The sequence below is a fragment of the Lissotriton helveticus genome, chromosome 4_1 (genome assembly GCF_964261635.1).
Source record: "Lissotriton helveticus chromosome 4_1, aLisHel1.1, whole genome shotgun sequence".
Lineage (NCBI taxonomy): Eukaryota > Metazoa > Chordata > Amphibia > Caudata > Salamandridae > Lissotriton > Lissotriton helveticus.
The window spans coordinates 1139039909-1139060976 of record NC_136063.1 but is presented as its reverse complement, the minus strand read 5'-3'; the positions used below and the strand labels follow the sequence as shown (position 1 = coordinate 1139060976).

The 21068-nt window shown below is 51.5% G+C and overlaps 1 protein-coding gene across 1 annotated transcript in view; it reads right to left on the bottom strand.

Annotated features, from left to right (window-relative positions):
• ZNF830 (zinc finger protein 830) overlaps positions 1 to 21068 on the bottom strand; it is a 256345-nt gene that overhangs the window by 89735 nt on the left and 145542 nt on the right. The window contains exon 8 of the mRNA XM_078687744.1: positions 12839 to 12919. Coding sequence (XP_078543870.1) covers positions 12839 to 12919 — 81 coding nt within the window. The remainder of the gene's footprint in view (positions 1 to 12838; positions 12920 to 21068) is intronic.

The following is a 21068-nucleotide window of genomic DNA, read 5'->3' as shown; positions in this document are numbered from 1 at the left end:
CGGCATCGGGGCGGTCCTGTCACAAGTTAACCCCGAAGGAATCGACCGGCCTGTGGCCTTCATCAGCCGACGCCTCCTGGCGAGAGAACAGCGGTGGAGCACCATCGAGAGGGAAGCCTTTGCCGTGGTGTGGGAACTCAAGAAGCTCCGGCCTTACCTCTTCGGCACCCACTTCCGAGTCCAGACCGACCACCAGCCCCTGCGTTGGTTGATGCAGATGCGGGGAGAAAACCCGAAACTGCTGCGCTGGTCCATTTCTCTGCAGGGGATGGATTTCACTGTGGAGCATCGCCCCGGCAACGCCCACGCCAATGCCGACGGCCTGTCCAGATTCTTCCGCCTCGGCGAGGAGAATCCCCAAGAAAGTGGGTGACTCTCCCCTGCCTTCAGCTGGGGGGGACGCGTGTTGGACCCGGCCTCATGGCGTGGTCCTACCCCTCCCGCATGGCGGGCCCAGGACAACATCAGCCCTCCTCCGGACCTCGGGCGGCCCCTTCTGCCCGACCCTGCACGCCCCAACACCACAGATCCGGCTACCATCCCGGATCCCCATCATCGGCCTGACCCCAGCGTAGGCCCGTCACGACCGAAGCACGAGGCCGTGCCCGACTCCATCTTGGGCCCACCACGTCACGACCACGTGGCCTCGGCCCAAGCCTCGGCCCAGCGAAGCCCAGACATCGAGGCACCAAGATCCACCCAGGTGGTCGAGTGGCCACTCGACAGATCCCGGAGGGAGAGGAGTTTCGAGGGCCCTCCAGCCGTCCCCGGACGCCTGGTATCGATCGCCCTCCGGCCTCCCTGGGCGCTGGCTCCACCCCCCTGCTGGGTGTCTGGACACCATCATCCCGGCCCCTCTGGCCCCCAGGCGCGAGGGTCCGGACATCAAAGGACCTCCGTCCTATATCTGGACCAGCCCCGGAGTAGGACGCCAGTTGTATCCTGGACTGGAAGCCCTGCTGACGCTGTCACGGCCGACACCAGACGAACTCATCCTTCCTGTAACCTGAACCATCTGAGAGCCTGCTGGCGCTACCGCGGCCTACCTTGCTGAACCACCTGAGAGCCTGCTGGCGCTGCCGCGGCCTACCTTGCTGAACCACCTGAGAGCCTGCTGGCGCTGCCGCGGCCTACCTTGCTGAACCACCTGAGAGCCTGCTGGCGCTGCCGCGGCCTACCTTGCTGAACCACCTGAGAGCCTGCTGGCGCTGCCGCGGCCTACCTTGCTGAACCACCTGAGAGCCTGCTGGCGCTGCCGCGGCCCACCTTGCTGAACCATCTGAGAGCCTGCTGGCGCAGCCGCGGCCTACCTCGCTGAACTATCTGAGAGCCTGCTGGCGCTGCCGCGGCCTACCTTGCTGAACCATCCTGTTAGCCTGCTGGCGCCGCCGCGGCTCGAACCTCTCGGATCCCCCCAGCTCGAGGATTGAGAGCTGTGCGTAGGGTATCCCTTCCTCCACCCAGAGTAAGACTGTCCTGCTACCTTACCCCCCTTGTCCGAGACTTTACGGATCCCTCGATCCAGCTGTATATACTGCCAAGAACCCTCAACCGTTATTACTTATAAAAGCTTGAGAACTTGACCTCCTGTGTGGTGTCCGTTTGTAGTGTTGTGATTACTCTGCTGTACGATCCTAGGAGGGGCCCTCATTCAGGAGGCCTCTCGGCAACGCTCGGCTACTTCTCGACAGAGGGGTTGACCTAGGGGTGGTCAGTCAGACATCTTCTGCCTCCCCCGGGTCGCCAAAACCTGCCACACATGACTGTGTGGAAGTTGTTAACACCATGACAAAGCCTAGACAAGACTTGACAGACATTGCATTACCTGATCCCGAAGGAGACCTAGAAGAAAAGCGAAGACAAAGAGACCTCGAGGAGAAGAAACTCCTGCTCGAGCACGAGCGCGTCCTCAAAGAACTAGAATTTAAAGCCAAGGCAAACGAGACTGCCACCTCCGGGGGTAAGACCTCACCTCCCCCGGTAGACACAAAGGTGCACATACCCAAGGATGTCGTCAAAGAGTACTATAAGAACGACGACATCCAGCAGTGGTTCAAAGCTTACGAGGTCGCCATGGCCGCCCATCGAGTACCCCTCAGGGACTGGGGTGCCGGCCTGTGGGGGAAGTTTATCAACGAAGGGAGAGACGCCCTGCTGGAGCTCCCTGATACCGAGAGGACCTCGTACGAGCACATGAAGACCGCCCTCCTCACTCGCTACGGACTCACCCCCGAGATGTACCGGCAGCGATTCCGAGACTGCAACAAAATCCCCGGTACCACATGGGTGGAATACGTGAACTATTACAGTCGAGCCTTCGAGGGGTGGACTCGGGGCTGCCAGGTCACCACCTACCAGCAGTTAGTCGACCTCATTCTATGGGAACACCTGTCCAATAACTGTTTCGTCGAACTCCGGCAGCACCTCCTCGACAGCAAATTGACTGAGCCCCGAAAACTCGCTGTCGAGGCAGACAGATGGGCGAGCACCCGAGTTCCCCGGAACACGTTGGGAGATTACGGCCGGGGGTCCCCGGGGAACCACCGACCACGAGGAGGCGGAGTAGGCCAGAGCCGGGGTCGAGACGCCCCCCAGGGGTCATCCCCTACCTCCACGTCGCCAACCCTGGGCCGGAGAGGGGGCCCCCCAGCCAGGCCGGGGCCCCGCCCGAACGTTACGTGCCACAGATGCCAGCGGCAGGGTCATTATGCGAATGACCCCCTCTGCCCGATGAACCAGCGACCCGGCACCACCGGGCCCCCAGCCCGCCAGATCGCGGCAGCTGCCCTAGGTGAAGAAAGAAGTGAGGAAGAGGACAACGACCACGAGCAGGCCGAGTGGGAGCCCGCCGCCATGACCTTAGCCTGCCTGGGTACTCACGACATGATCCCTCGAGGGCCGATCCCCGGCAACACCCAGAAGTACCGCCAGTGGGTCACCATCAATGGTCGCCGGACCGAAGCCCTCCGTGATACTGGGGCCAGCGTGACAGCGGTCCGCTGCCATCTGGTGACCCCGGAACAGATCCTTCCTAACGTCCTGTGCCCAGTCCGATCCGCAGATAACTCCGAAACTATGTGTCAGATGGCCCGCATCCCCTTCGAGTGGGGGGGAGTGTCGGGCGTGCTGAAAGTGACTGTCCGCGACGATGCCCCCGTGGACTGCCTCCTTGGGAACGACCTGGAAAGTTCCCCATGGGCTGGCGTCGAACGAAGAGAGCACCTGGGGATGCTAGGCCTTCCCGAGTGGGTCTGTGCGACCACCCGCTCCATGTCCGCCCGAGCCTCCGCCCCGGCGGTGGAGGCTCCAACAGAGGAGCCAGAATGGCCCGCACCTCCACCACCCGTCGTCCCCGAGGACGCCGACACCGAGCCCTGCCCCCAAGGGCCCGACCAAGAAGGTCTCACCGAGCTCAACCACCTCCCGGAACTCGCTCAATGGCGCCAAGAAGGTGGCCCCACCCGCAAACAGTTCCGGCAGGAACAGAAAACCTGCCCCTCCCTCGAGGGGATGCGACAGCAAGCCGCTACGCAAGCCACTGGAGACCCCGCGGGGTCCCACTGGGTCTACTGGGACAACAACCTCCTTTACAGTGAGCAGAAGATTGCCGAGCTAGGGGCCGGCCGGGTGCTGGTTGTACCCCTCCGGTTCAGAGACTTCTTCCTGAACTTAGCACATGATGTGCCCCTCGCCGGGCACCTGGGGCAGGACAAAACTTACAGCCGCCTGGTGACCCATTTCTACTGGCCAAAAATGCGCACTGATGTACAGAACCACTGCAGGACCTGCCCGACCTGTCAAGCCAGCGGGAAGAGCGGGGGGAAAGTCAAAGCCTCGCTCCAGCCGTTCCCTGTGGTAACCACCCCCTTCGAGCGAGTGGGAATAGACATCGTAGGGCCCCTGGACCCTCGCACCTCATCCTCGTCCTGGTGGACCATGCTACCCGCTATCCTGAGGCCATCCCCCTCCGAACCATCACGGCCCCCGTGGTGGGCCGAGCCCTCATGAGCATCTTCTCCCGAGTCGGCTTCCCCCGAGAAGTCGTGAGTGATCGGGGGTCCAACTTCATCTCGAAGCATATGCGGTCCCTATGGCAACAGTGCGGGGTCGCATATAAGTTCACCACCCCGTATCATCCCCAGGGAAATGGACTAGTGGAACGCTTTAACAGGACACTGAAGGGAATGATCAAGGGCCTAGAAGAGCCCCTCCGGCGCAAATGGGATGTCCTGCTGCCCTGCCTCCTGTTCGCCTACCGAGAGGTACCCCAGAAATCCCTGGGGTTCAGCCCGTTCGAACTCTTGTACGGACACCTGGTTCGAGGCCCCCTTAGCCTGGTCAAGGAAGGCTGGGAGACAGCAGTTCGAGATGCCCCACCGGATGTCTACCGGTACCTCCTGACACTCCGCAACCAGACTCGGAAGTTCAGGGAACTTGCCGAGGCCAACCTGGAGGCCAGTCAGGAGGAAATGAAACGCTGGTATGACCAGAACGCCTCGTCCATCGAGTTCGAGCCGGGCCAGCAAGTCTGGGTCATGTCCCCGGTTGAACCGTGTGCCCTCCAGGACAAATGGACAGGGCCCTTCAAGGTGGTGGAGCGCAAGAGCCCCGTCACCTACCTGGTAGACATGGAGTCCCCCAGGAACCCCCTCCGGGTTCTACACGCTAACCGGCTCAAGCCGCACTTTGCACGCACTGAACTGAGTCTGCTGCTGGCGACCGATGACGGAGCTGAAGACGACTCCGAGCCACTACCAGATCTCCTCAGCACCACCGAGAAAGACGGCTCCTTCGAAGGGGTCCGGCTCTCCTCTACCCTGACCCCAGAGCAGCAACAAGACTGCCGGAAGCTGCTGGGACAGTTTGCGGATCTGTTTTCCCTCACGCCGGGGGTCACCCGGTGGTGTGTCCACGATGTGGACACCGGAGACAGCCCCCCTGTGAAACAACGAGCTTTTCGAGTGCCCGACCGGGTTCGGGCCTGCATCCAATCCGAGGTGGCCAAGATGTTGGCCCTGGGGGTAGTCGAACCCTCCAACAGTCCCTGGGCCAGTCCCGTTGTTCTGGTCCCGAAAGCCGCTTCCCCCGGAACAGCGCCCGAGCTCCGGTTCTGTGTTGACTACCGAGGACTGAATGCAGTCACCAGGACCGACGCACATCCCATCCCCAGGGCGGATGAACTGATCGATCGCCTAGGGGCCGCCAGATACCTCAGCACCTTCGATCTCACGGCGGGGTATTGGCAGATCGGCCTTACCCCTGGCGCACAAGAGCGATCGGCCTTCTCGACGCCAGATGGCCACTATCACTTCAAAGTGATGCCCTTCGGCATGAAAAATGCGCCGGCCACCTTCCAGAGACTAGTGAACCAGGTGCTGGCCGGACTAGAGGAATACAGCGCCGCCTACCTAGATGACATTGCGGTGTACAGCCTTCACTGGGATGAGCACCTGTCCCACCTCTGGGAAGTCCTGACGGCCCTCCGGCGGGCCGGACTGACAATCAAAGCCAGCAAATGCCAGATAGGCCAAGGGTCCGTGACCTACCTAGGACACCAAGTGGGGAGCGGTCAAGTAGCTCCCCTCCAACCAAAGGTAGACGCCATCCGGGCCTGGGAGCCCCCGGTCACCCAGACCGCCGTCCGAGCCTTCCTGGGGCTCACCGGATACTATCGGCGATTTATAAAAGACTACGGGAGCATTGTGGGGCCCCTCACCGAACTGACCTCAAAGAGATTACCCCAGAAGGTGCACTGGACCCCTGCGTGCCAGACAGCATTTGAGACTTTAAAGACTGCCATGTGCACCGCCCCTGTGCTCCAGGCCCCCGACTACAGCAGAGACTTCGTAGTCCAAACCGACGCCTCGGAGCACGGCATCGGGGCGGTCCTGTCACAAGTTAACCCCGAAGGAATCGACCGGCCTGTGGCCTTCATCAGCCGACGCCTCCTGGCGAGAGAACAGCGGTGGAGCACCATCGAGAGGGAAGCCTTTGCCGTGGTGTGGGCACTCAAGAAGCTCCGGCCTTACCTCTTCGGCACCCACTTCCGAGTCCAGACCGACCACCAGCCCCTGCGTTGGTTGATGCAGATGCGGGGAGAAAACCCGAAACTGCTGCGCTGGTCCATTTCTCTGCAGGGGATGGATTTCACTGTGGAGCATCGCCCCGGCAACGACCACGCCAATGCCGACGGCCTGTCCAGATTCTTCTGCCTCGGCGAGGAGAATCCCCAAGAAAGTGGGTGACTCTCCCCTGCCTTCAGCTGGGGGGGACGCGTGTTGGACCCGGCCTCATGGCGTGGTCCTACCCCTCCCGCATGGCGGGCCCAGGACAACATCAGCCCTCCTCCGGACCTCGGGCGGCCCCTTCTGCCCGACCCTGCACGCCCCAACACCACAGATCCGGCTACCATCCCGGATCCCCATCATCGGCCTGACCCCAGCGTAGGCCCGTCACGACCGAAGCACGAGGCCGTGCCCGACTCCATCTTGGGCCCACCACGTCACGACCACGTGGCCTCGGCCCAAGCCTCGGCCCAGCGAAGCCCAGACATCGAGGCACCAAGATCCACCCAGGTGGTCGAGTGGCCACTCGACAGATCCCGGAGGGAGAGGAGTTTCGATGGCCCTCCAGCCGTCCCCGGACGCCTGGTATCGATCGCCCTCCGGCCTCCCTGGGCGCTGGCTCCACCCCCCTGCTGGGTGTCTGGACACCATCATCCCGGCCCCTCTGGCCCCCAGGCGCGAGGGTCCGGACATCAAAGGACCTCCGTCCTATATCTGGACCAGCCCCGGAGTAGGACGCCAGTTGTATCCTGGACTGGAAGCCCTGCTGACGCTGTCACGGCCGACACCAGACGAACTCATCCTTCCTGTAACCTGAACCATCTGAGAGCCTGCTGGCGCTGCCTCGGCCTACCTTGCTGAACCACCTGAGAGCCTGCTGGCGCTGCCGCGGCCTACCTTGCTGAACCACCTGAGAGCCTGCTGGCGCTGCCGCGGCCTACCTTGCTGAACCACCTGAGAGCCTGCTGGCGCTGCCGCGGCCCACCTTGCTGAACCATCTGAGAGCCTGCTGGCGCCGCCGCGGCCTACCTCGCTGAACCATCTGAGAGCCTGCTGGCGCTGCCGCGGCCTACCTTGCTGAACCATCCTGTTAGCCTGCTGGCGCCGCCGCGGCTCGAACCTCTCGGAACCCCCCAGCTCGAGGATTGAGAGCTGTGCGTAGGGTATCCCTTCCTCCACCCAGAGTAAGACTGTCCTGCTACCTTACCCCCCTTGTCCGAGACTTTACGGATCCCTCGATCCAGCTGTATATACTGCCAAGAACCCTCAACCGTTATTACTTATAAAAGCTTGAGAACTTGACCTCCTGTGTGGTGTCCGTTTGTAGTGTTGTGATTACTCTGCTGTACGATCCTAGGAGGGGCCCTCATTCAGGAGGCCTCTCGGCAACGCTCGGCTACTTCTCGACAGAGGGGTTGACCTAGGGGTGGTCAGTCAGACATCTTCTGCCTCCCCCGGGTCGCCAAAACCTGCCACACATGACTGTGTGGAAGTTGTTAACACCATGACAAAGCCTAGACAAGACTTGACAGACATTGCATTACCTGATCCCGACCTGACACTTTATGTGGATGGTTCATGTATGAGAACAAGTACAGGAGAACTAGTAGCCGCGTATGCAGTGACTACTGATACTGAAGTTATAGAAACACATCGTATTGACACCCTGTCAGCTCAAGCAGCAGAGCTAGTCGCTCTGACCCAAGCCTGCATACGTGCCAAGTACCTGAAAGTGAATATATACACGGATTCACGTTATGCATTCGGAGTCGTACACGACTTTGGAGTGCTCTGGCAGGAGAGAGGTTTCATGACTTCTCATGGAACCAAGATTCAGCATGGTCTCCTCATTCAAGCTCTGTTAGATGCAATACATTTACCGACAGCTATCGCTATCATGAAGTGCAAGGCACATACGAAAGTTACTGATATCATTTCCCAAGGTAACGATCTAGCAGATCGAACAGCCAAGCTTACAGCTCAGACTCCAGACATTCCAGTTAACACGACACTGACACACATTCCAGAACAGACTACTTGTATGACAGTTAAGGACCCTACACAAGATGTCATAGACATACAGTTACATGCTACTCCCGATGAAATCAAGAAATGGTCCGAACAAGGAGGGGTCCAGACAGATCAAGGATGGTTGACGAAGGGAAAAGCCACATGGTTCCTCCCCGACTCTATGGTTCAAGTCATTATTAACACCGCACATAGTCCAGCACATCTAGGAGAAAAAGCTATGTTAGACAGCATTCAGAACCTTTGGTTCAACAAGCATTTAGGAGCAGCCGCCAAGCAGAAAGTCCGTACCTGTATGATATGTTGTCAGTTCAATCCAGGTAAAAGTGTCCCGGTGGAACAAGGTGGATTCCAACCCCCTGACCACCCTTTTGAAGTCCTCCAGATGGATTATATTCAGATGGTGAGATGTCGAGGTTTCAAGTATGTCCTCGTAGTTGTATGCGCTTTGTCCAGGTGGACAGAAGCATATCCAGTTCCAGACTACACAGCCGCGACCACTGCCAGGCAGTTGGTTCGTGAGTATTTTCCCCGCTATGGATTACCTAGGGTCGTGTATTCAGATAACGGCCAGCCATTCTCATCCGAGCTCATGAAACAAGTTTCCCTTCTGTTAGGGTACCAGTGGAAGTTCCATTGTGTACGCCATCCTGAAGCAGCCGGTCTCGTAGAGAGACATAACCAGACTTTGAAAATCCGCATTTCTAAAGTGTGTACAGAAAAAGGTGTAGATTGGTTAGTAGCCCTGCCAGTTGCTCTTTTTTATATGAGAATGGTTGCACATTCCAGATCAGGTCTGTCCCCATACGAGGTCGTATTCGGCCGCCCTCCAAACATGTGGGGTACACCTATGCCCCGAAAGATTACAGACGTTTCCAGTAATATGCTGACAGATTACCTAGCTTCCTTGATGTCTGCCCTACACTCTTGTCGTTCACAGGTTGCCGCTGCATTCCCAGACAACACTGAGGTGAAACCGCATGAAGTCGTTCCAGGGGATTTCGTCCTGGTGCGCAATTTTGATCGTTCAAGTCCGTTGGAGCCCCGTTGGAAGGAGCCCCAGCTGGTGTTATTAACAACAAGGACCGCCGTCAAGCTCGAGGGACGTAAAGGCTGGGTGCATACCAGCCACATCAAGAAATTCCATGGATTGCGACAAAAGACATTTATCAAAGACTGCCCTATTCTCAAGGACTGCCCAAAGACAGACTCTGAATTCAAACTTCCCCTGTTAGAGAAAACTCCGCAGCAGGAGTATAAAGCAAAACTCCGGTCTAGTAAAATAAGTCAGCCAGTTTAATTGTCTAAGTCCCTCTCGGGTGAAACGGTTAGACAGGTTCCTGACATGTATGAGACAGACCCACACAGTGAGAGAGTTAGTCAAAACTCTAAAAGATGTATTATCGTTCTATTCTTTTTATTACTCTTGAGTCTTATGGTTACATGCATAAGTTATGCGTTACATTTATGTTTTCCTATTTCACATGCACATATGTTTTCTAATGTTACAGTAGAGCACACGTTTAGTGATCTGCCTCCTCACGAGTTATCCTATCGTCTTGCTATGCGTAACAACACTTTTATCCGAATGTTGCATTATTCACACCAGACCAGCAATGCCACTAATTGTTGGGTGTGTGGTCGACTCCCCCCTTTCCAGACACCGAAGGGAGTTCTGCCACTCTTTCCTTATCCGTTTTCACATAATGGTTCGTGTGGAGCATGGTCCACGTTAACGTCATCCTCAACTGATATGTCCCTTCTGAATCGAACATGTTTCCCAGACAAGCAAGGTCTTTCCCATAGAACAGGGTTAGATCTAGAAAATGAAGTATATGATTTAGGTAATTATTCCTCGAATTTCATGGTCTTGAATGTCCAGTCCGATACTACTCCAGATTTGCCTGCTATTTCAGTACTACCAGTCAAAGGCGAATTATGTGTCAGAAAGAATGGTTCCGCACATGTAGGACATAGTGATTGTACTACTGTGGTCGAGTATAGTGACAGTGGGAAATCTATTTTCAAAGCCTCACGTCATTCTTATTTTGTTTGTGGTCAGACCGCATATGTTCGTCTGCCCCTTGATTGGGATGGAACATGTTATATTGCCTTCCTACTGCCACCAGTTTTCCTAGCCCCATCTGATTATCATAGAAACACACATCTAGTACACGTTAGACATAAAAGGGAGACCGAGTCCCCAATTGTCGATCAAACTGAAACTGCTCTAGAACAATATCAAGACTTCAATAAAGGTTTCTTTTTCTTTATAGGTCCTGTCCAGAATAGTAAGTTAATACGTAGGTTAACCAGAACCCTTGAAGCAGTAGTGAATGAGACTATTTCCGCTCTAGGTAACTTGACCGAAGAGCAATCTGCTATGCGTTTTGTTGTGCTCCAAAATCGTCTCGTTCTTGACGTCATACTGGCCGATAGAGGAGCATGTAGAGTCATCGGATCTAGTTGCTGCATTTTCATTCCTAATAACGCGCCGTCTGTATATTCAGCTATAACCAGACTTCATAAAATTGCCCATCAGTTACACCAGAATCCAGGCACCTGGACATGGTCCGGTTGGCTCTGGAGTATCATATCTGTCTGGGGATGGAAAGTATTGTCATTCCTAGGTATAGCAGTAATGATCATATTCAGTTGCTGCCTCTGTTTACAATGTGGCCCTGCGATTTGCGGCATGTGTGCTACCTCTTGTATTCCTAGTCCTAAATCCCGTTCCAAGACAATTCGAGACGAGCAAATGATGCTATATGAACAGATAGATGGTATCATGAATATTGATGTTTCCTGATGGAAACGTAGGGCACAAGGAGGGAATGTGGAAAAGTAAATTTTGCCATGTTATATGTGCCTACGTGTTCCCCATCTTATGCTATATGTGCATGATCGATATGCCTGTATCCCCCTATGATCGATTAAAGACGCAATTATAGTTGTGTCCAACTCTAGTATGCCAATATCCAGTTCTCGTGAAAGCAACGAGTATTAGGCCTATGTTGCCACGTTTTACAGTGTGCACGTTAATTCATTGGATTGTCCCCGTTCCTAGGCCTCAAAAGGGCCCGGACACCAGATTCAAGCTCCAGTCTCCTGAACCCTCTCCGAGGAGCGATGCAGCCCCCACCTGCATCCCTGACCCCTCACTTACTTCCTGCCGCACAGTGCCCGGCCCGGCCTGGCTCTGCCTGCCTGTCTGCCAAGAGTATGTTATGCTTCTAGTTATCAGTCCAGCCCTCCTTCTTTGCATTCCTAAGCTACTGAATCGCATCAATAGTTTCAGCTATGGTCTAGCCTTTCTGTCTCCATGTAAGAGAAATACTGTATTAATATTCATAGAATATTCCTCGCACACGCAATACATGTAGAATAATGCATGCACCAGTCTTAGTGTCAAGTAGCCTTTGCCCTGATAACTTTTGGATTCTATCAACATGTACTCCAAACACCAGATACCAGATATGATATAGGTACATGTCGTCCTGACACCGCAGACTTTAGTCTCCTCTTCTAGCGCAGAAGTCATAGCCCCAAGTTCTCCCTGGTAACACGTCATTGCCCGTTTGCACGCACCACTAGGTTAAAAGTCCCAGCTGCTCAGGTAGCCCCCTCCATGTTTCCACCCCATTTATGACACTTCTGTGACGTCTTCATCACATGTCTATGTATACGCCCTGTACACGCCTTCTTGTTACACCCATTTGTTCTTATCTTTCGCGACTGCTACGAGTTACGCCTACTGCTACGCCTATTGTATGCAATGTAATGTAATGTATTATACTATATATATGCTGCACTGTCGATGAAGCATTGCAGCTGCCATCCATTCCATTTCCGTGCAGGCTATCCCGTTCCTGTCCCTTCCCTTATGCCTGATTAAAGCCTGTTAGACTCAGATACCTCGAATCCTGTCTCTTATTTATTGAGCTATCTGTTTTATTCACTGTATTCAAAAATAGTACCGGTAATCAATTATTTATTTACCACAGCCTTGAGACCCATAGGGGTGATTAGTTCGCGCTTTCCAAATACCGCGTTATTTATTATTTTTAATGACTATTAGAGGGCCTCAGATGCTAGCATATAAGCACACATCAAAAAATGGCTGACCACACAAGTAGTCAAAAGAGAGACAAGTATCAAAAGAGAAGAATTTCAAACTCAATATCTTAGTGATCACCTGAAATAAAAGGAGCAGACGACAAAAAAAACGTATGAGTTTCAAATAAAGGTCAAGATCTGAGGTTCGATGGTGTGAAAAACGCAAAGCATTTAAATATTTTTTTCTTAAGTGAGGTGCTTGGCTTCTAAACAGAGAGTTGCTGGTACAGCTTTCAGGAACTCCTGACCAGAGTTCTAGTAATCAGAAACCTGAAGTACAAACTATATAATAAGCATCAAGTAACTGAAAAGTACCTAGACGAGGTAAATGGCAGCACAGAACATTCTTCAGTAAAGTGCTTCATGTCAGTTGTGCATGGAGAAATGTAAGTTAAGGACTGTCTTCCATTGTTTGAATGACTAGGGTGCCTTTAGGAATGTTACATATCTACCTACCTACCTGTGATGTAATGTAAAATGTAAGCGCAGTGAGAATTCTCGTGGCTGACAGTCTTTTGAGGTGTGAGCTGGCTGGAGGTTGCAGTAAGTAACCTGAATAAAGAAGACTGCATTTACATCTGTGTATGTGTAGATTACAACAGTGCCCTTACCAGCAATTTACCACTTACCGTGTTGACTTGTCGCATCTCTTTCTGAAACTCGTCCCACTCTTTGTCCATTTGATCTTTCGGGGCATCAACTTTTCTCACCTGAAGGAACATGCAAAAAACTACTTTAGGACAAAAGGGCAGACTCTGATCTCAGTACGTCAGAGGAATATCGTCAGGACAATATGCCACCTAGTAAAAAATAAACAAATGCATTAATTTATAGTTATAAACATTTTACGAGGTGCATTATATCCCTCTTCGTCAAAATGTAAGCTTAAACCCAACGAGAAACTCAACAACTAGATACATATCTTACAGGAATAAGTAGTATTTAAGGAAATTCTAACCAATCAAGTTTTCTACTTTTACAACTGCTCATCAAAGAACTCCAAATAGAAAAGCATTTAGCAGTGATGAAAAACATTCATTTATGATTGTATGGTGTAAGAACCAAGTGTGCTTGCCAGTCGATGTCATACACTACTATTGAAAGTCTAGGAATCTGTGTTCTATAAGCCCTCTGGGAAAGTTGTTGGATTTTATCCTGTATCAGCCTGGATGATCACTGTAGCTCATCCTGAATAAAGTAGTGCATATAGTGTTTAACCCACTGAAACGTATCAACCTTTTTAGGTCTCGGACCTAAAGGCTGCGCTTGCGCAGTCTGGGGTCGGAGAATTAATGTTTTGTAGTAGCGCTTTAGAACCCGCCTCCCTGCCCCGTCTCTCCTCCATTGGCTGGCTTCCTAAACGGAGGCCAGCCATTGGAGGAGAGATGCGTCACTCCGATTTAGCCCCGTCTTTTCCGGATTCGGGGCGTAAGTTTTGCTGTTCTTTAGACAGTGACGTCGTCTGTCACTCAAAACAGCAAAACCACGCCCCTGATTCCGAAATTTTTTGGAGCTTTGGGCCGCCATTTTGTTTCCTTCGCAGTGAAGGTGAGCCGTTCCTCGCTGTCCTCTTGCCTTCTTCTCCTGCGCCGGACGTGCGGACACCACACCGTACCTTCGTAGTTTAACTGGGTTACTGTATTCTGTCCGGATCTGCGATCTCGGGCCATGCGCTGCCACAGGTACGTTTTCTACTCGTGTTTTTCTTGCTCTGATCCGTGGTGTGTGGCACACTGATCCGTGTGGTCTGTGGTATCCTGAGCAGCTTGTTTACTCCGATTTTGTGCGTGGTCTGTGGCACGATCTGCTTTCTGTGATCCGTGGTCTCTTACGTTCTGTTCTGAGGTCTGTGGTGCTCCAGACACGAGGTCTGTGACTGTGAGGAGTATATCTCTTGGGGCGGCTCTGCTCCTGTTCCAGCCTCGCAGTCTCTGCTCTGTCCTGGCAGCGAGTGTACCCACCCCCTGCGGTCTGTGGGCTCTGCACTTTTGAGCTCGGCTTTTGCCTGGTCCCAGGGGCAGCTCCTGGTGCGCGCTGAACTCAGCCCGGAGCAGGCTGCAGCTGAAGTGCACGGACTCCCTGTGGTCTGTGGCCTCGGTCTGTGCCTCTCCAGGGCTCTGCTCCTGCTGACAGGCCCCGCAGGTCCTACACCCGGCAGGTGAAGCTCCCTCCTCAGCCCGTCCGCTCTCCCGCTGCAGAGTCCTGAGTGAGTGAGCTCTGCCCGCGCTTGCCGTGCACTGAGGGTACGGCGTGGCTCAGTCTCTGAGGTCCGTCCGCAGGCTGCTCTCACGCGTCCTTATATATTCTCCTCCCACCTCTCTATATCTCTCCCTCCGAATTCCCTATATCCGGACCTCCTTCCTTCCTCCTCCGAGCTCTCTTGGCATCTGTCCCCATCATGCCCCCATGTTTGCCTCATTTAACCCTCTCCCCGAACCCACTCGTTGTCCTTCCCTCCCCTCTCCATACTCACAATACATTTCCAATTCTCACGCATTTAGCGTAGTCCGGCTGGCATAGCATCTCGTTTCATGGTTTCCATCGCAAACTCCTACCACAACCCCACCCCCTTGCTGCCCCTGCTTCTCCCCGGGGTGTGTTTTTTTTTTACCCCACCTCATTTGCCCCCTGTCCCTTGTGGCGTCTCCTCAAGGCATGCGTTGCACCACCCCCAACTCTGAATATAGGGATTATGTGGGGTGTAATTTAAAGGGCATTTGAATTATGCTATTCTATGGCCGCTGCGTTTTCTGCATAATTATGCACTTACTACACTTGCCATATAATCCTCCATCTGCTACATTAACTGCAGACTTCAACACAACAAAATGTACGTAGCTCAAATGGATCGAATGCCACATGGTTTCACAACGTTGCAGACCATTTGTGCCTGCCCACACCAATGACAAGCGAATCCCTCAGATGTCTTGCATAGTAACGTCAAGTATGGGCTGTTTGTTGCTTGTCACTGTTGCCTGCCGCTGGCAGCGAGCTTCTACCAGCAGAAAGAGTTGTGGCCACTGGTGCCAGGCCATCCCGTGCCACAGAACACCTGTAAGCAACCCCGTTTCTAATGCTTTCTTGTGGCCTCTGCCACCCTGTTTGTGCCGTTTTTCTTGCCTCTGCCACCCTGATTGTGCCATTTTTCTTGCCTCAGCCACCCTGTTTGTGCCGTTTTTCTTGCCTCTGCCACCCTGTTTGTGCCGTTTTTCTTGCCTCTGCCACTGTTTTTCTTGCCTCTGCCACCCTGTTTGTGCAGTTTTTCTTGCCTTCTGCCCCCTGATTGCACTCGTTTTTCTTGCCTTCTGCCACCTGATTACACTTGTTTTTCTTGCCTTCTGCCCCCTGATTGCACTTCTCTGCCACCCTGTTTGTGCCCCTGTTTGTGCCGTTTTTCTTTCCTCTGCCACCCTGATTGTGCCATTTTTCTTGCCTCTGCCACCCTGTTTGTGCCGTTTTTCTTGCCTCTGCCACCCTGTTTGTGCCGTTTTTCTTGCCTCTGCCACTGTTTTTCTTGCCTCTGCCACCCTGTTTGTGCCGTTTTTCTTGCCTCTGCCACCGTTTTTCTTGCCTCTGCCACCGTTTGTGCAGTTTTTCTTGCCTTCTGCCCCCTGATTGCACTCGTTTTTCTTGCCTTCTGCCCCCTGATTACACTTGTTTTTCTTGCCTTCTGCCCCCTGATTGCACTCGTTTTTCTTGCCTTCTGCCCCCTGATTACACTTGTTTTTCTTGCCTTCTGCCCCCTGATTGCACTTGTTTTTCTTGCCTTATGCCACCTGATTGCACTTGTTTTTCTTGCCTTCTGCCCCCTGATTGCACTCGTTTTTTTCTTGCCCCTGATTGCACTCGTTTTTCGTGCCTTCTTCCCCCTGATTGTGCCATTTTTCTTGCCTCTGCTCCCCTAATTTTGCCATTTTTCTTGCCTCTGCCCCCCTGATTGTGCTAGTTTTCTTGCCTTCTGCCCCCTGATTGCACTCGTTTTTCTTGCCTTCTGCCCCCTGATTGCACTCGTTTTTCTTGCCTTCTGCCCCGATTGCACTAGTTTTTCTTGCCTCTGCTCCCCTAATTGTGCCATTTTTCTTGCCTCTGCCCCCCTGATTGTGCTATTAGCAATGTAAATGACAATGCCATTTTTTTTGTAGGTGGCTCTATGTGTAGGTGGCTCTGTCTGTGTGAGGGTGGCTGTGTAGGGTGTAGCTATTGGCATTGTAAATGACAATGCCATTTATTTAACGATTAAGCTATTTGCAATGTAAATGACAATGCCATTTATTGATAAAAAATAAAAATAAAAAAAAATGTCATGAGCAATGCCAATAGCTCTACCTTTAATGATGCCGAGACCATTGCATTGTAAATGCTTGTTTTCTTTTAATGTTTAGTTTACTGGATAGGTACCTCAAAGTTTGTGAGCACTGATATTTAAGAACCTTAATTGACTAGAATTCTATGTGTACTAGAAACATTCTTTTTACATGTGTGTGTATGACTGATGATAATTTGTAATATGAAAAAATAAAGACATTTTGTGTAATGGATATACATACATTAATGCCTATAATGCGAGACAAACAACAGAATGTTTCAATGTGATGTATTATTCATGGATGGTCACAGTTTTCTACGTAATTTCTGAAACAGCATATTGTCCGAAGTCAAGTAATTTCAGACTTTAAAGCACTCTAATATGCATACTATGTCCTCCTGACACAGTGTCTTCCAATACCACATTAGTACAGCCTAGCATGGCCTTTTTAGCTGGTAATGAAAACTTACACACACACCCCTCAGCGTTCAGGTCTGCGTAGGGTTATGCGGCACAGCTTATGTACACAGTGAATAAATGGTCCATGCTAAGTCTTAATAATTTATCTATAGAGCACACTATCACCAGGATGGATTTTTGGGCATATTCTCAGAGATTATACACATTGGTTCAGAGGATTCAGAGGATTCCAGAAACAGAATAGCTTGAGACATAACAGGAGGATTCTCATAGCAAATCCAAGACTGTAACGCTGCGCAGATCTCAGAACCTCAGATCTGCAGGTCTGGCGGCTGAGACATGGAGAAAGGAGCGGTGACATGGCTTAGAGAAGAAGACGCACAACTGGGTCAGGAACCAGGATAATAAAACTGTGCAGAGCTGGTAAACAGAAAGAGCAATAATTCTAGGTGGGGGTGACAAAAACAGGAATTAATGTCTAGGACAGGAGAACAACAACTAGGAAAGGAAGAAGAAACAAAAAGCTGAGCTCACATTCAACATGTGCCTCATGAATGACTAATGCCACCCAGCATAAATGAATAAGTCTAGAACAAATGGTTTCTCACCCATCAAGAGAGTCTAGTTATTACATTTATTTGACAAATTATCCATGGTATATTGTGCCAGTCATGTCTATGTACCACTTGCTCCTGAATGTCTTTGGGTCACAGGTTTGATCTTTCCCTCCACTCTCAGGCTAGTGCAAGAGTATAGCTAAACGGGGGTACAGTTCGAAGACAATATGTATGGGGCTACTGCATGTGTATGTCCTTATGCAGGATTCTTTTATTTTTTATGACTACCATTGCCTCCGAATCACTATACTATTTAATCTCACGTGGACAGTGAATGTGCAACAGCTCCCCAGTTTTATACCTTGCACTAGGGTGGATACTGACCCTCTTAATGGTTGTCTGACTAAGGTGAAAGGTCCTCCAAGAGGTGGAAGAGCACTGGCATACTGGTCCTCAACAGATTCTAAGATAAACTTTTAAAAACCAACTACATGTACATTCACCAGTCCATGCATTGTTCAGCTCATATTTTCATATTGTTGGGATACCTACAAATGTGATTGTGAAACAAAACAAGGAGCAGATTTCCAATGCTCATTAGAGGTGGAGTGAAGAGGAAGGCATGGGGATATATGGCATGGAAGAAATGGAGTCCCTGGCTCAGTATAGTACCACAAGAGTAGGTCTATGACATACAATGAGCATGATCTAATACAATGTTCACAACTTGAGGCGTCACTCCAAGAGACAATTAGACGACAATCCTATATAGCATACAGTATCAGTAAAGTCTTTGTAGCTCAAGTGTGGTGTCCAGGTACTGGACACAAAAAATACCATGATGCAGAAGATCTGGTTGGCTGTCCAGAGCCAATCTTGTACAGACATTAGTTGCTGCTTGTAGTATTACTACCAGAAGTAACAAAAACCTCCTTATGTTGAGTTTCAGACTGTTAGGTGGGGGCACAGAGCTAACATAGGATACTTGGCCTCAACTGAGGTGGCTAAAGTAATTTGCCACTGATTTCCTGGGGTCCGTCGTAATATGGGTCTGCAAACTGGGCCACGTACAACCCTTTTCGCCCTGGATCACGATGGTAGTGATTGCAAGCAGCCACAGGATTCTCAGGATGGTAGCGTGCCAAAGCTCTGAAACTCAACAGTAAATTGACAGACACAATAATGCAATGTTCAAGCAAGAATTTGTTTTTTATGAAAGAAGAAAGTACTTTAATCCCACACCAGACCAAAGCACAACTTAATTAATGGTAGAAACATACACTCATGTAAACTAAGTTACGATAGACATTGAAGTTCTACACCCCTTACTCCCTAGGTCTTTTCAGTATTCACCCTTCCCTCCCAGTATGGTTAAGAGTCAGACCCTGTACATATAGTCTTAACACTACAGGTTTTAGACAAGGACTAGACACAGGTGGAGATAATTTAACTTCTCTCACATGAGAGCAGTGGAACTTCAGATCAATCACTCTTTACTCCTTGTTAGCAAAATATCTTACTGAGCATTGTAGGGCCAAGTATGTAGACGCTTATGTATGGTAGCCCCACATTTGTAATATATTGCTTCTGCAGCAGTTTGAGCTCATGGGAGCAGCTCTTCTCAGTGTAGGGCGTGCCAGTAGCCTCCCTCGGGACGATGGCCTTGGGGGTAATCGAGGGGCACACCTGCACATCAATGCATGGTGCCAACATCGCCCTTGTTCCTGAATGGTTACAGTAAATCCTGGGGTGGCAATCTCCTCCTAATGGTGTACTCAGTCAGTTGCTGCATGTAGACCAATGAGATGCTCTCGTTTGGCAGTGACACACTCCTTCATTCCGGTATCAGAAGCAATAGCAACAATGTCCCACCAGGCGGCAATCTGTCACGCAATTCAAGTAGTAATTCTGGTAGAGTTCTTAAATGGAGCCTAAAATGAAAATGCATAGAGCAACTGGGAGACCCTCTTCATGACGCTGGTTTATTTATTTTCTTCACACACATTTTACCTCTGCACGCCCTCACACCCTTCCAGACTAGACGAGTTGCATAGCTTATCTAAGGCAAATTATTCTCCCGAGCTCCCCCTATACTCTGAAGGGTAGTAGCTTGTATCCACTCCTTAGGAGAGATCCTAGGAGGGGCCCAATGATGAAGCATGGCACCCATCGGGTGGGTGAGGGTCATCGTCTGTAACCAGGAAGGGTTTTCCACAACACTAAACTATAATTAGAATCATCTAGTTATTGAAGTGGCAGCCCGTTTTATTTGTGGTTTTGTAAATACCATGGTGGTTGAACCGGCTGCCTGCTAATCCTCCAGACCCTAATGTGCGTTAGGCGTTATAGCACATATCAATGGAGCTGGCTCCAGGCAGGAGTATTGAAAGCACAGGAAAAAAGTTCCATGAGATCTTTGTCCCTACATTTTATCAGCCTTCCTGAAAAAGTATTTACAAACAGACAAAAGGGCAAGCCCGGCGTAAACAGGTGATCACCTTAAACAATAGAAACTGCAGTCCCACTCCTCGGACCTACAATCTACCAAATGGCAGTGCTCAGGAAGAACTAATCAGCAGTTCTTTGCTGTAGGAGAGGACATCTTTTGTATCATCACCGCCCCCCCCGTTATTGGGCTAATGATGCTGGTTTTTAGGCTCTATAGTGCACTAGTCCAACCTATACATGCCCCAGTGCCAGTGCTCCGATGCCCAAAGTAAGTGTATAATTGGCTAATACCAGATTGGCTCATTTAACTTACTTGTAAGACCCAAGTGGTACCCAGGGCTAGTAACTTATATTTCATATGTGGACTGCAGCACTTAATTGCTCCACCACTGCTGTGACAAGGTGAAAACGTGACCCTAGGCCTGACACTGCAGCCTGGTCAGGCAGCTTAAACCTGCCAACTCAACATGGCAAAATAAAACATTTTGCCAGGTCAAAGCATTCCTTTTTAGGCTTCGCCTACGCAGCGCGCATGCGTTGCTTAGGAGAGAGACCTTTAGCCATGGGCACAGCTTTGGGGTCAAAAACATGCACGCATTGCATTACTTGCAATGGCAACGTGTGCACATCTGGCGATTCCCGTGCGGGAGCACACAGCGCCATATGGTGGCGCCATATGGTCACAATCATTGCGCCTTGCTGCAGGTTCCCGCGAGGGAATCGCGCAGGCCACCTCCCCCTGCTGCCGCGCTTGTGCTGGTTTCAGGTATGGTGTTCTGGTCCAACTTCCTGCACCGGACCAGCCCCGGGAGAGAAGCAGTCTTTGGCAAACGAGAACAATGGTGCCGCTTCACACTGGAGCTTCCACTTACCCGCAGGTTTCTCTCAGCCGGGTCCTCCGAGGAATTAGATTTTTTCCACAGAGGCTGCTAATAGCGAGTTCCCTTCAGTTTTGTGAGGAGCCGCGGATACAGATCAGAAGTTCAATTTAAAAATGAATCACGTGACATCAGCCACCTCTCTCCTCGTCAGTCTCCTTGTCTGTGCTTACGACGGCTGCCATTGCTGATGTTAATCTGCCCCGGCGGAGCAGTCAGCCGCCCAGACTCGCCAGTGCCCGATGTGTCC